This window comes from Strigops habroptila, chromosome Z (genome assembly GCF_004027225.2).
Source record: "Strigops habroptila isolate Jane chromosome Z, bStrHab1.2.pri, whole genome shotgun sequence".
NCBI lineage: Eukaryota > Metazoa > Chordata > Aves > Psittaciformes > Psittacidae > Strigops > Strigops habroptila.
The window spans coordinates 66,156,071-66,171,046 of record NC_044302.2 but is presented as its reverse complement, the minus strand read 5'-3'; the positions used below and the strand labels follow the sequence as shown (position 1 = coordinate 66,171,046).

General features: G+C 36.4%; 1 protein-coding gene across 3 annotated transcripts in view; it reads left to right on the top strand.

The window, feature by feature from the left end:
* FOCAD (focadhesin) overlaps positions 1-14,976 on the top strand; it is a 97,418-nt gene that overhangs the window by 22,056 nt on the left and 60,386 nt on the right. For all 3 annotated transcript variants that reach the window (XM_030511415.1, XM_030511413.1, XM_030511414.1), the window contains 5 exons: positions 2,174-2,380; positions 2,835-2,922; positions 3,627-3,829; positions 4,989-5,246; positions 14,563-14,667. In XM_030511415.1, coding sequence (XP_030367275.1) covers positions 2,174-2,380; positions 2,835-2,922; positions 3,627-3,829; positions 4,989-5,246; positions 14,563-14,667 — 861 coding nt within the window. The remainder of the gene's footprint in view (positions 1-2,173; positions 2,381-2,834; positions 2,923-3,626; positions 3,830-4,988; positions 5,247-14,562; positions 14,668-14,976) is intronic.

Below are 14,976 nucleotides of genomic sequence, written 5' to 3'. Positions count from 1 at the left end.
AATATTATTGCCTTTCAAGTGTGCAAATATAGCATTCTCTTTCCTTTCCTATAGGCCTGATATGTTAGATTTCCAGAAATCTAACAAACTGGCTCTTTCTGGTAGAAGATAAAGCTCTTTAATTGTTAAAATCTGATACATCTTATGAGGTGTAAATTGAAACACATCTACTGTAAATATTTGTCACTAGTTGCAACAGTAAACATAAAGTGAAGTTGTAGAGATACCCATGAGAGAGATAATTTTGTTAAATGGTAAGATATTTGTGAAAACATGCGATTTTTAACTTAGCATGGATAATACTAAAATGAAACAAACTACATGAGAAGCATGATTGAAGTGTTCCTAGATACTCCTTTCTCACTCTTGTAACAGAGGAATTAGTGGATCTGAAGACAAAACTTAATCCCTCCAGAATATGCTGAAGTTTGGCAATGTATTTTTAAGTTGTACAGTGATACTTGCTAGGAGCTAGGGATTTAATCTTTTCTGTCCCTTTTGGTTAGGGGTCTGGGGTATTGGTTAAAGTTCATAGCTCTGCTTTGACTCATGCTTTACTGTGACATTGGTTAAGCTTTTTTTGTACCTATATACCTTTTTCTTCCTCTTTAGAGCAACATCTTCAGTGTGAAATATATTCAACCATGAGGTGCAATGATATTACTGCCATAGGGAGATGGTTTATGATATCAATAATGTAAAGCATTTAGGTTTACATCAAACCTTATTGCATTGGCTTGATGAGGATATTTGGTAGAATCTTTCTCCTGAGGAATTTTAATAATAAAGTCTACTTTCCACTAGTAGCTACTTTTCACAACCTTTTTGACCAACAATAACTTGGATTATACACATTTATCTTGGTTCAGGTCTCTTTGTGGTGATAGGTACATGCTGACTTTTTCTAGTCACAGGATATTTCTGATCTTTGTCTTGATTATACCTGAACTTCAGTATAACTTTGTGTCCTGAATGTATGACCAAGCTTCTGACTTGTTAACATTTAGCCATAAAAATGGTACCAAAGACTTGTAAGATTAGTTACAAACCTTTCTGTCCTCCATGCTTGTTGGCACTTTTTTTAGTAGAAATCTGTTTGGTTTTTTTTTTTTTTTTTGAACTTAGATTAATGCTTAAATGTTTTTTGTCTTGCCTGAGAAACAACTTTCACAATGGAAAGGACAATACTTCTTTCAAGAACCCCGTTTGATGGACTGGTTTATAATGTTATTCCTTCTCCTCTTTCTCTGAACCTTAGGTTCTCCTAATCCTTCCTTTAAGCTTAGCCTTATTTAATCCTCTGTGTGGTAATGCTTTCTAGTCATTTTGTCTGACGATATCAGCCAAGCTGTCAAAGGTACAGCTTGTCACCTGCAGACTTTCCTGATGAAGAATTTGGTAGACTTTAGGCTTCTGATTAGGGCAGATTATTCATAGAATTTGTTCCAAGGGACTAAAAATTAGGATGTTTTCCTTAATGCTGGCTCCAGAATTTGGATTGGAACAGCTGGGTTTGTCTGGAACTAGTATTTTCAAGAGCAGAAATGCTCTCATCTAACACAAGAGGATTTAGAGGCAGCCTGCTTCTTGAAGTCTCTTCACTTGGCTTCCAAGTACAGAGATACTGCTTTTGGGTTTTACACTTCAGCTTCTCATTTTGTAGTAGGTAGATTACATGGTGCTCCAGAAGCAGATAACACCACCGGCTTTGTCTTTTGTGACGTATATTGATATATCTTCATTACGTTACAGAGGAAATACCTTGGAGCAGGAAGTTTCCGTTACAAGATATTAAATGCCCACACAATTTGTTTTATGTTGCTGAGAGAACCCTGAGAGCTGAATTAATTTGCTATTGCTTTTGCAGAAAAAGGGATTTTTCTCAACAGCTACCAAGAAATCTTTTTATTCTTTCATGTGTTTCTAATTTTACTTCAAAAATATTAAATAGCAGTTCATCTATTGCTTCTTCAGGGAAGTTGCATAAGAGATTCCTGCATTTAGTTTATAAATGTTTCTTCAAAGCCTTAGTAATATTTGCAATGGAAACATTGCAGAGCTAATACAACTAATTCTATACTTGGGAAATTCTCTGTGGATATGGAAGGGGAACTAAACCAGAATGTGTTTTGGTTTTCTTTTGTTTGTTCTTTTTTTAACTACCTTTCTACAGCATAAAGACTTACTGCAAGTTACAGAAGCCTCATTTTTTCTGCAAGAGCTATTCCTCAGCTTACTGCGCTATCCTGTGTTTTGGAAAGTTCAGTTATCAGAGTTTTGTCTGCAACTGTTATGCTTCTGTGAAGTGTGTTTAAATGTGATGGGAGAATGCTCATCTTTGATCTCCTTAATTGAGGACAACTTTGAGCTCTTAAAAGAGGTAAGAGTTCAGGGGAAAAAATCAGTAGTTGTATTAAATTTAAAGAATGTAATTTTTAAGACAGTAGTGGCATTGTTATATTATGTTCATCTGCAAGTGACCAGTGTTGTTTGAAAAGTTTCCATTTTTTTTCTTTTTCCTTGGCTGAAGACTTTCAGAAGGTGAAAATTTGACTGGTTCTGTATATAGCAGTTAACTATTTAGTATGGGAGTTGATTTAAACTGAGCTAAAATGGTTTGAACGAAGTAAAAAATTAAAATGTGGTACTTATTCAGTTAAAATACAATTTTTACACTATTCATATTCTTCATTGCATGTGCTGTGTCAGTGTGCATGCACTCACTATGATTCATGAAGAAACTCCATATAGAGCTTCATTTGCCACCCATTTGTACTGTTTAATTGCACTGAAAAACGAAGACGGTTCAAACCACTCCTGTTTTTTCCTTGCAGGCATTTCCAGTGGAACAGTGTATAATTGGGCTAGCACTTCTACTGCTGCAAACTCCAAAAAGTCAGCAAAAGTCTGTTTTGAGTCTAGGTAAAGCTCTTCTTGTAACAGAGGAATCTACACTCTTAAGACTGTGTCTTTTGTTTCTTCATATTTGTGTTTACACAAACGCTGTATTCCCCCAAAGTTGGATTGGGTGTTGAAATAGTGGTTTTGTTTTGGGGTTTTTTCTAATAAGCAAGGCTTTTCTTGAATTTAAAAAGCAACATTTCATGTAATGGCAATAAAGATAAATTTTCCTGCTACACTGACTTTTTTTATGAACGTTACTGTATGTTAAGCTGCCTGCTGTCTTGGAGCTAATCTGCCTTGGTTTTGAATCAACAATAGGATATTCTCAGCTGAGATTGATGCATGCTGGATCTTTTGACAGATCTTAAGAGAGCAGGTCTGACAGTCATGGCAATGTTTGGCTGAGCTTTTGATTTAACAGTTTTGATTAGTGGAGTTATTCCAGTAAAAGCAAAGGACTGTGCTGTATTCCATTATTGTATTTCTTGCTGCCATCAGGTACTTTGTTATAAACAACAGAAATGTATGGGTCTCTAAACAGAATTGGAGTTTTATAAAAAAATTTTTTGCACTTTAAGTCTAGTATGCACATACTATAATCCTGTTACTTTGCTTGACCAGGGTGTTTCCTAGAAATGTTTGTGTAGTGCCTTGAAGTACAAATATTGTTAGTTCTTTCTTGCCAACATGATCTTTGTTTTTCCCCACCTTTTCTTAAATAGCCTACAAGCTCCTTTCCTGTTCAGAAACCCAGAGCATATCAACCACAGCCTCTACTTTGGTGATGCCTGTCCTACAGATCTTAACTTCTACAACTGTTGGGGACTGCCTATCAGAGGATGATTCTGGAATTACCAGGCAGCAGCTTGCTGTAAATCTTTTGGAACTAATACAAGAGGAAGCTGTGAAGGATAAAAAGGAATTGGTAAAGTTACAGGCTTTTTTCCTTCTTTTGGGGCAGGTAGTGGGATGGATTTAACAATATTGGCATTATAGCTTGCTGAATTTTTCACATATAGTGATTGTGATGCATAAGTAATGGAATAAGTTGGTTTTAACATTTTTTAAGAGGTCATCTAAACTACAGAGGTATTCTGAATTCCATTAACCAAAATAAATTTACGTTGCATCGAACAGTGAAATTCTGTGATTTTATGGAGAACAGCTTTTGCTACTCAAAATCTCTTTTTCCCTGGTAATTTAAAGGTGAGTTAGCCCTGTGCTGTTGGAGTCTGAATTCCATTTTTAAGGTTTGTTTGGAGACCTCTTTTCAACTAGTTTCTTGACCACGATTTTTATATGAAGATTCTTCATCTGATTACTGCCTGCCAACTACTTCTTGATAACTGAAAAGCATTTCTGAAAACATGGGATTTTCTAAGAAAACAAACAATTGCTAGGAAAGAAATGGTTTGTGTTGGAATAAACTTTATTGTTTTAATTAAAAACTTTTAACTTCTCTATTAATGTGCAGGAGCTTTGTAATTAGTATACTTTTACATATATAAAAATCTGAGTTAGGAGGATTCCTCACTGGTATTTTACTACTTTCCTGCTTATTATGTTACCTTCTCTGACTGCATCTATAGAACATTTTGTTCTGAGAAGTGAAACGGTTAACCAAAAAATGTAAAGTCAGATTACCTTAAACTGAGTTGTTTTATTAAGTACTGTAAGAAGATAGAAGAATTTCCTTAGAACAATGTAGATGATGGTTACACTTTGTGATGCACCTGTCATTGTCAGGAATGGAAGCTTTTAATGTGCTCCAGTTTTATTGTGTCCATTTTAGTGGGGAGGTAGCACTGCAGTTACCATCAGGAACAGGAATGATGGATGCCAAATAAAGGGGGAACTCCTGAACAGGGAATTAGTAACCCATTCAATCATCCTTAATGTGATAATTCATGTAAATAATTGTAAAGAAATGTATTGCAGTTTATTCTTTATATTTATTGTAATAGGACCTTAAAAAAAGGATTTGTTTTGGATAACAGAACTGGATTAGTTGTATTTTTTCTTTGATCTTTCATCAAAGTGCCTTAGTTGTTTGATTGAGAATTTTTTGTTTCACTTGTTCTCAGGTGTCTTGTAAACTCCTTTACCCTATAACCAGCTCTTACAGCTTATTGTTTACAACCTGGAAGATGATAAAGCTCATGAAAGAGAAGTCTGCAGTTATTAACTGGTTATCTTCAGTTAAATCACTGCTGCCTGTTACCACTCAAGTCCCTGCCCATGTTTTTCTTCTACTGGCTTACCTGTTGATCCAGAAAGATGGAGACAGTCTTCGTGATGTACTCCAGGCTACTACAGAAATAGTCAAGGCTGATTGTTCTCAGGTAAAAACTTAGTGTTACTGGATTTTTGTTACAGAAGTTGGGATGGATTGTGCAGTCTGAGAGATACACGTTTGCCACAGCTTCATGACACCAGGTCTAAAAAGTAGTAGGACTGTGCCTGTATGCCCAGTAGCTACATCACATGCACCACATATGTACACCACATACCTCTGCTTATATGTATGTAACGCAGGCACACAGAGCACTCAGAAGAACACAGAACAGCGCCAGAGGTCTTTTCCTGCTCCACTTTCTGGCTGAGCAGGATGGGAGTCTTCTAGTGGGAATATATGTATAGTGTATGGATATGTGCGGTAGGTACAGTATGGAGCTCTCCAGCAATGGAGCATACACAGTTAGTGTGCGCAGTAGGTGGCTCCTGATCTCTGTCTCACCAGTTGCTGGCATCTGGACATAGGAACCTCTGAGGCCGCAGCTCCGTTGCAGTTGCTGGTGCAGACTGTCCCACCCATTGTGCAGACACACACCCATGCACCCCTACGCACACCTCTTGTCCCCAGGAGCACTACTGCTCTCTGGGACTCCCTTGGCAGCTAAGTAGACACTCCCACTGTGTCACTTCTTTAGACACGCATGTATACATGCACATGTATATTCCCCACGCTGGCTGGAACTCTACAGCAAAATATGTATTATGTCTCAGTTTTAGAGTATTTTTTAGGGTTTTAGGTTTAGGAAAAAAGGACTGGATTATTTGTTGATATTATCTAATAACTATGAAAATACAACATGATGAAGTTGAAAAGAGGCTACTAAGCGATTTCTGACTTTTGATGACCTCTTAAGTTATTCTTTGTGTTCTTTTGTGGTTACTGGAACGCTGCCAAGTCCCTTGTGATATTTGTGTCTTGCTTCTTAAAAATGTATGCATAGTCTTTGTCTGCTTTAGTACTGAATTCAAGCCAGAATTATGCATCATGCTTAAACTTATCCACATTCTCTGGAAAGATAAATGGGGATATTTAGAAACAGTAATAGCTAATACAGGAGGCATTATACATAAACAGTCATATCTTATTTGTGAAATTAAGCAAAATGTAGAGGCAGGAGAAGTGTTGCTTCAAATTTCAGATGTGCCATAAAGACAGGCTTTGTTTGCTTGAGTTTTTTCTGTCTCAAAGTGTTACCATACTCTGCAGCACAATAGTTGGATAGAGCTTACAATATATGCGCTTGGTGACTTGCAGTGCTGAGCGCTGTAGCTCTGATCCAGTGAAGCAGTTTAGGATGTGCTTGCTGTTGAATGCATACTGAAATGCTGGGATAAACTAGGCCTGTTATACAGTGCTTTTGGAGAAAACTGTATTTCTTAAGCCAGGGAAGATTTTAAACCAAATGACAGCTTCATCTGTTGTGGGTTGCCTGCTGTTAACCTTTTATGTCTCTTCTCTAATCTCATTCAGGGTAGTCTTTTTTTGTTTTCTTGTATGGGTGTGTTTCATAATGCACTCAAATTGATGCAGTTTTGGGAGCATGTGATTTCTTTAAAATTGTTTTGTCAATTTGACAGAATTTTGCATTTTAACTTTTATCTTTCAAGTATTGTATTCAATTCTTTTGTGTTGTAATTAGGCTTGTAGGGATTAGTAATTTAATATTTCTTCAAAATCTCTTTCTATAAATCAGCAATCATAAGTAGTATGAGTAGTCTCACAGGTTCACTAAATAGCCTGTAACCAGGCCCTGTAAGTGAATTAATTATTATCTAGGAAAAGGGGTAAGTAAGTTACTGAATATGTTGCAACACCTGCAGTAGACATGCATCTGCCCTATCCTAGGAACCTTTTCTTCAATTCTGATCCAGACTGCTGCGAGTAAGGCAGTTTCCTTCTCGTGACTAACTTAACTAGTGGTGTAAAAAGCACCAAGGTAACTCCAGGCTTTTTATTGTGGCTTTCCTGGTTTTGTGTGTAGATTGTCTGTAACTTAGTTTGCTGCATTAGGTCTTTGAGTTGTCTGATGAATCAGTGGTATAGCACAGAAAGAGGAAAGGCATAATGCTTTGTTTATTAACTATTTGATATAGTTATTCGAAGTGCAAATTGATAGTCATTCAGAAAAGCAATAAATTGCTGGCAAAAAGAATTACTGAAGAATATGGCACCTTAGCAGAGTGGCCTGGACTCTCTAGGGAATGAATCTGTTCTGAACTCCCTTGAAGTAATCTGGAATAGCTCCACTGAGTTTAAATGAAAAGTGTTAGAGACAAATTTAAATGCAAGTCAGCAGAGTTACAGAAGCTTTAGACAGATACAGAAGAGGAATTTAACCTGAACTTCTTGATGTTTAGCATGACATGAGTGGATTTACCTCCTTTGTTCTGCCTGTTTGGAAGGCAAAGCTTTCATTCACCAATGCAGTAAGATTGATGGGAGCAGCCTTTTGAGCTAACTGTGGTGCTCTGACTATTTCAGAATTAAGAAGCCCTTCAGGCTGGTGAAAAAGTCCTTCCTGGCTTTGGGAAAAATGGCTCACACCCAAATGCGGTGAGAACTTGAAGTTTGAACTGCGTCATGTTTTCTGTTTCCCTAATGATCAGCAGAAGTCCATGTGAATTAGAAACTTGTTTAAAATGCAGGACTCAAATGACAATCAGTTGATACCATCTAACTGCTCACATTTTGTTTGCTAACAGGGACTGTAAATGATGAACTTTTAGATTTTTTAAATTACTGTGGATACTAAAATGCATTTCTGCAAAATATATAGAGTATTCTCATGTCTTTTTAATAGTATCACATGAAGCAATCAGTATAATTAGTAATACAACAGGAGTTCTGCTGGGTAATTTTTGGAAATTTGGCATGAGAAGAATACTCCGCTTAATTGGGATATCTCCCTTCTCAGTCTTTAGTTAAGTGCATCCATGGACACCTAAATATTCTCCAGTTAGCAGTATCTAATACATTGCTATCTTTTAAATTACATTTTTTATTCCAGAAGATCTTAACAGTTTGAAACTGGGACCTACAGTCTGGCTCAGTTGATCTTGGGATCACCTGGCATCTGTCTTGACTCAGACAAGTTATTTTAGTTCTGAGTCTGCTTAATGGGCCCACAGAGATTATTACAGTGTGGCACAGCACTGCACTGAAAGATTAGCGCATTGTTTCTTGAAGGTGCAATGCTCTCTCTGGGCATGAGGAATTACCTCTGGTCTTGGTCTTGCAGTAGTTAGTACAGGGGGAGAAAGCATTAAAGCTCTTGGATGGGGGAAATAACCAATTACTTTAATAAACTCAATAGGCAGTATGATGGCAACAACTACTAGCATACCGATGGCAAAGTTATACTTCAGGAGTTGCTTTATTTGGTTCTGTCTTTTATTCAGTTCCACATAAATAAATGATGCTTTATAAAAGGTGGGGAAAGTAAGTGGTAAAACAGTGATCAGAGTATCCTTTAAGAAAGTGAAAAGCTCATCACATCAAATTTTTAAAATATTTTGAGTCTTCAGTTCCATAGGGTGCTTTCTGAAGGATGCAGTGGAAGGTGGTCTGCAGTATATTAGTTAGAAAGCTGTTCTGAAGAAGAGAAGAAGAAGGAGGTTGGGTGTGGAAAGAAGAGAACAAAAAATGGCTGTTAATCCCAAGCTTATTTTTAAACAGTCACCTTTATTAACTTGAATCTTTCTTTGGTGTTAGTGGCACTTGAACACTCAATTTAAACCTGAGTGTTTGTAATGGAAGGATGGTCTAACCAAGTGAATAGAGATACATTCAGAATTCCATGTCTTTGATTCATGTTCAAATCAAAGTAAACTTGGGCTGGCAGAATCTCAGCACTTAGCCTTGCAAAAGGTAAGTAAAATGTCTGAAGGGCAAAATGAAAAAGTGTCAACTTTGCAGCCAAACTGTAGAGTGCTTGTACTCCAGCAGTATATGTAAGTGCTGAGATATCATGGTGTGGGTCATAGTATAAGAAGAATTTTGTGATGTTTTTTTTCTTCTTTCTTCTTTCTTTTTTCTTTTTTAAAGTGATCAAGTTAATCAGTAATTCTGCTATTAGTGAAATCCTGTTACTGTGTGGTTCAGATGGTTAGTGGCTCTAGCTGTGGATATTAAATTGAAAATTAAATGAAAGGGTGATTGCCATGCAAAATTTGAGCTGAGGAATTGTGTTTCAAAACAGAACTGTGTCAGAAGAGAATGTGCATTGAGAATAGTATCCTCATTGCTTTCATGTTTATTACAACTCCACAGGGGGGTTCACAAACAGTATCTCCCATTTCCACACTGAATGTGTGGAAGGAGTCTATTTTCTCTGCAGTAAATTAATGGAGCATTTTAAAAACCTTGCTAGGTTTAAAAATAATTACCGTAATTGATTTTGCAGACATTGTTCTGGTTATGCTTTATTTTTGTATTTTCTTACCCTTTCCATGAAGAGAGCATATAGAGGACTCTGTGTATGTATCTCCTCCTTCCCCATTGAGTAAAAGCCTTTTTATGGTGCAAGGTTAATGATTATATTAGATCCGTTTTCAGCTGAGGCATTTTGGAGTAATGATCTGAAACACTATAGAAGAAAATCCAAAAATCTTTTTAAAAGGCTGAGGAATAAAGAGTAGTACATGGCCTTTTAGTCTATCTTAAATCAAATCACTGCAGAAGCTGCACTGACACATGATGTTCATGAAAGACTTAATACAGTCATTCTAATTGGATGAATTTTCTTGTTGTGCAAAAACTGTTATTACACTCTGTGTGAAACCAGCTGTGCTGCAAAGGGAAGAAATTAAATCGTCTGACTGAGAGGTCACTGGTGAATAGTAGCACACGATCTATTACCATTGTTAGAGGATTATGAGGCTCTAGAGGACATCTGGTCTTTTATGGTCTTTCAACTGCTGGAATGAAATATTTTAGTGGTAAATGACACCCTTCTGGGAAATCCATCTAAAGATACATTATTTTGTGCTCTTTGGGGGTTGGGAGTGCGTTTAAAAAAAAAAAATAAAAAAAAAACCAGAAGGTAAAATACATTTTTATTTGGGTAGAAAACATGTTTATATGTTGAACTGGATTTGGCTCACTCAGGTGGTGTCTGATGATATTGTTCTATGTCTGATTATGTGTACTGTGGAGAGTAGCGGTAGGGAAACAATCCCATTATATTCAGATCTTCATGGTTGAAACTTATTGGTTAGGAACCTGCTGGAGTACATGAACCTTTGAAAACCTAGCTTCTGTTCTCTAAAAAATGCTTCTAATTTTTGAAAGCAGTTTATTTTATAGCTTTTATAAACAGAAAGTAAACTTTGTTTGTGCACTTATTTAAAAACTAGTTCCTTCATTTGTGTGAATTGTTTGGTACTTCCCTCTTGTTCATTGGAGCAAGAAATGCCAGAGTACTGAAAGCTTTTGAAAGCCTGCTCATTTCACTGCATTGCCTACTGGGGAACTAGATTGTTGCTGCCTCTCTTCCAGAGCTCAGCCTGACATTTCCCAGAAATAAAACCTGGAACTTTGCAGTGACATTTATTTCCTGCTTTTTGGTTAGCTTTTTGGAGGGGTCCTGGGATGATCTTTTAGTGTTAAAATTGACCCAAATAATTAATATACTGCACACCACCTTCCACTGCATTCTTCAGAAAGTGCCCTATGGAACTGAAGACTCAAAATATTTTTTAAAATTTGCTGTGGTGAGCTTTTCACTTTCTTAATTTAGAGGACAATCCAATCACTGTTTTACCACTTACTTTTCCCATCTTTTATAAAGCACCATTTATTTATGTGGAACTGAATAAAAGACAGAATTAAGACAAGCACGCAAGCAAGGAAAAAAGTATGGTGAGAATAGTGTGAAGTGATAGCCTACATTTAGAATTTAAAATGGGGGCAGCATATGTTAATACGTATTTGGATTATTTGGCTTCTCTGACGCATCCTCTGGGGGCCTAGGGGATGCAGAAGGCAGTGTTGCCAGGCAGCATGCCTCTCCCGCCCCTGGAGCTGCTGCCTACCTACTGGGAGCAAATGAATCGTCATATCTGCGTTTTGGAGCTGTTGAGCCCTTGATGAAGATTTAACATAAATTTAATGTTGAAATTAGTCCCAGCATTATTTATCCATTACATGAAGGAGATGGAGAGAGGAGCAGCTTTGCTGTACTAGAACATTTTGGTCTTCCTCCTAATCTTATAATGTTAATATAAAGGTCAAAAGAAGTACTCTTTAAAAGACAATACCTTTAAGGAAATACATAACTAAGCATGTGCTTAGTCTTTTCCTGAGAATTTTGTAAATCAACCTTAGTATCTGTTTCCTGGATTTTAGAGTAAAAGTCATTGTAGAATTTTCATTTAATACCTGTTTAGTGTAGAATAAAATTTGTAACTGGAAAATTAATGCCAACACAGGACTTGGAATGAACTTACCATCACAGGTGATGAAGGCTAGGCTTGAGCTGACTGACTTTAAAGGGTTTGAATGCTTTTAAAACTAAGGATTATGAATATAATTTATTTTGATTGTATTTTATTTTGAATGTCATTCAGTCTGATTGCCATATGTGTAGTCCAATATAGCTACAACTGAGAATAATATAGGAAGTAGCCTGTTGAATAGAGAACTAGCTTAAGACCAAATGGAGTTGCATAAGACCCTGTCTCTGGCAAAAGGAAGAGTCACTGTGGGGAGAGATCTGAAGGAACGAACTTAGGTAATGAGTTTGATTATTGTAACAACATATCTGACATCTCTACTTATATTTTATGTAGCCTGTTTGTCCAGCAAAGGTAAACCAATGACAGCATTTATCAGGGACGGGTATGGTTTAGAGAATTAACAGAATGTTCTTACCATCTGAGCTGAGAATATTTCAACTGTGCTGCTGCATACAAAACTTTCTGGATAATATTATTAGAAGACATTTCTTCACTGTTCACACATTGTTTTAACGGTTTTATGGAAGACTTATGCATCTCAGTGGGGGAGCATGCATGACCTCCCTAATGATTTTGGGACTCCAAAATGGTGACGCAGGTTGCTGTGTTAGTGTTAATGATTGCCCCCACTCCTAGAGGTGGGGAATGTCTATTGCTTGTTTGTCACCCTGCAATTCACCTTGTGCCATTCATAGATTTAGGTAACAGGAAATCAGGTGATATTTTTTTTCTTGACACTCAAGGTATTAACAGCTGCCCAGAAATAAAACTGCTTCTGTCTCTCAAGTCTCCTAGCTTCAAGGGGATTTTTTTTTTTTTTTCTTGTATTATTTGGTTTCTGCACAAGCTTCTCTTTCCCTAAGGCTTGATTTAACCGTGTTCTGGCTTTGAAGATGTTTAGCCTTTGGTACTCAAGTCTTCGATTCTATTTAATTTAATCAGGAAGTTAATTTTAGTTTTCATCCTACGTACTAAATTAACGTAATTTTCTTTTAGGCATTGCTGTTTTCCCTTTGGCATGGGTAAATCAGGGAATACAACTGCATTGTGCATAGGTTAGTCTGAACAAATCATTATAATTGTGGGATGGGAAGGAAAGGTAAGTCAGTAAATTAAATCTCAAGTTTTGGGTGAAGGTTTCATTTTTCTGTTTTTCAATGTTCAGTTTGGAATAAACAGGTAGGAAAGTAAGCATTGTGTTGAAAGTGCTCCTAGGTGTGAAAGCCTGCTCAGATGAATACTACCTTAAATTGTCAGACATACTTACTGATTTTGCTTTGAAAGATTTACAGTAAAGCCAGTCCTCTGTCTAGAGAGGTTGTGAAGTGATGACTGCCTCTATAAATGGTAGACAGCAACTTTGGCAAACAAGGAGGGAGACGAGTCAATTAGTCAAAAATATGGGGAATAAATAGAATAAAGGGTTTTATTCTATTTAAGAGTGTCAAGTAGTATTTGGAAAACCAAAACAAAATAATGTATTATGGTTAATTCCTTAGGTGTTAAATATAGATTCCAGGACAAAGGTTTTAGGTCTTTGGAAGCCCAAATTTGGATTGCTCAACTGTAAAGATAGTGATGTCTTGTAGAACAAACAGTATTTTCTTTTAGTGTGTAACTTGGAAACAGTAATTACAGAGAGAAGTACACAAAATCACAGAGCTCTTGAATTTTTATTCATTATTCTTGCTCTGCAGTTTCTGTGTACTGAGACAGGCTTGTGTACACTGATATTTTATCATCTCAAGACATCTGCTCATGTAAAAATGCATGTTGAGAGACTGTTGTAGCAGAATTTCCCATTAATAGTTTTTTTTAACCACTACATTTTTAAACCACTCACAGATACATAAAGGGTCAGCTTTACCAGGATAAATTTTCAGAGGTGTAAGAATGTGAATTATAGATTGGATTAAAGGTTGGGTCCAATCTTGTAAATGTTGGGTTTGAGAGTTTTAGTCTTTCAGCTCAGCCCAGTATGTGTAGGATTTAATATACATTTGTTCTCCTGCTTTAAGCTTCCAATCTTGGCCTTACTGAATGAGTTTTCTACAGTTACAGTAATTTGAGATTAAAGAGGAAAAAAACTCTTCCAGGGGTGACTCACTTCAGAAGTAAACACTAGAAATGAAATGAAGAACTCTATACCCTGTTGACCACATGGGGAAAGTAATTTTCTGAAAGCCAGAAGACTCAAAAATAATTGTGTCTGCTTCCTACTGCTGCATACCAAATTTCCTAATTAGCTTTTCTGTTCTTGGGAATGACATTATCTTTTCACACAAATTTTATCTGTGAAAGACTAAGCCATGTGGCTAAGGAAAATCATTAGTACTGCATAAAGGCAGAATGTAAAGCAGTACTGTATAATTACTTCTAAGTATCCATGAAATCAAGTGGCGGGAAAAAGCAAGGCCATCCTGAGTAGTTTTAATTTTACAACATAGTGATGTGAATATGTGCAAGTGAAAACCGAAGGACCTGCAGGTATGAAAATACTGAAAATCTGGTCTGAATAAAAGGTTCCTCTGTAATGACAGAACTGAATTGGAATAGTTCCTTCATTCATTTGGTGTGGATTTTAGTGTACCACTTTCAATCACGTGTTTCTTTCAGTGTGCCTGTAACGTAATTTCAAGTAAAAATTAATTTATTGTGGATTATTGCAGTGATTTCAGCTGAACATACGTAACACGGTGCTTGTGAGATGATAATTTAAAGGGAAATAAATTGTTAATCCTATGAAATCACAAACTTAAGAATTTTCCTTTCTCTTTCCTCTTAGGAGAAAAACTAATGCAAAAGGGTAGGAGTTTCTAATATGTTCTGGCAAGTTCAGAGTCTTAGATATGATATCGTGTTGGCAACCTAGTTCCAAGTTTATTTTCTGCCTTTGTTTTATTTTAGGTCCCAAATCTGATCCCAGTTCTGATCTTTAAATTGGGAAGACCTTTGGAGCCTGCACTTTACAGGGATATATTGTATACATTGCCTACAATGGGTGTACACAAGGTCAGAATGAATGTTTTTAGTAAAAGAAGAACTGTGTCAATAAGAGGTCATTTATTTATAAAAAATTATTTAGACTGAGCAATCCATAGCTTGCTTAAAATAACTCATTTGTAAGCTTCAGCTTAGCTTTCTAATATTTTGGTTGGGATATGACATTCATTTTAGAGTGAAATGTACGTTATGCTGTATTGTCTGTACTGTATCATCATTATATATATATGTCATAAGAAGATGTTCTTGGACTTGCACTGAGGGTTTTCAGAAAATTAATTTGACATTGCAGTTGGACAGTTATCTCCTTGCTGTACT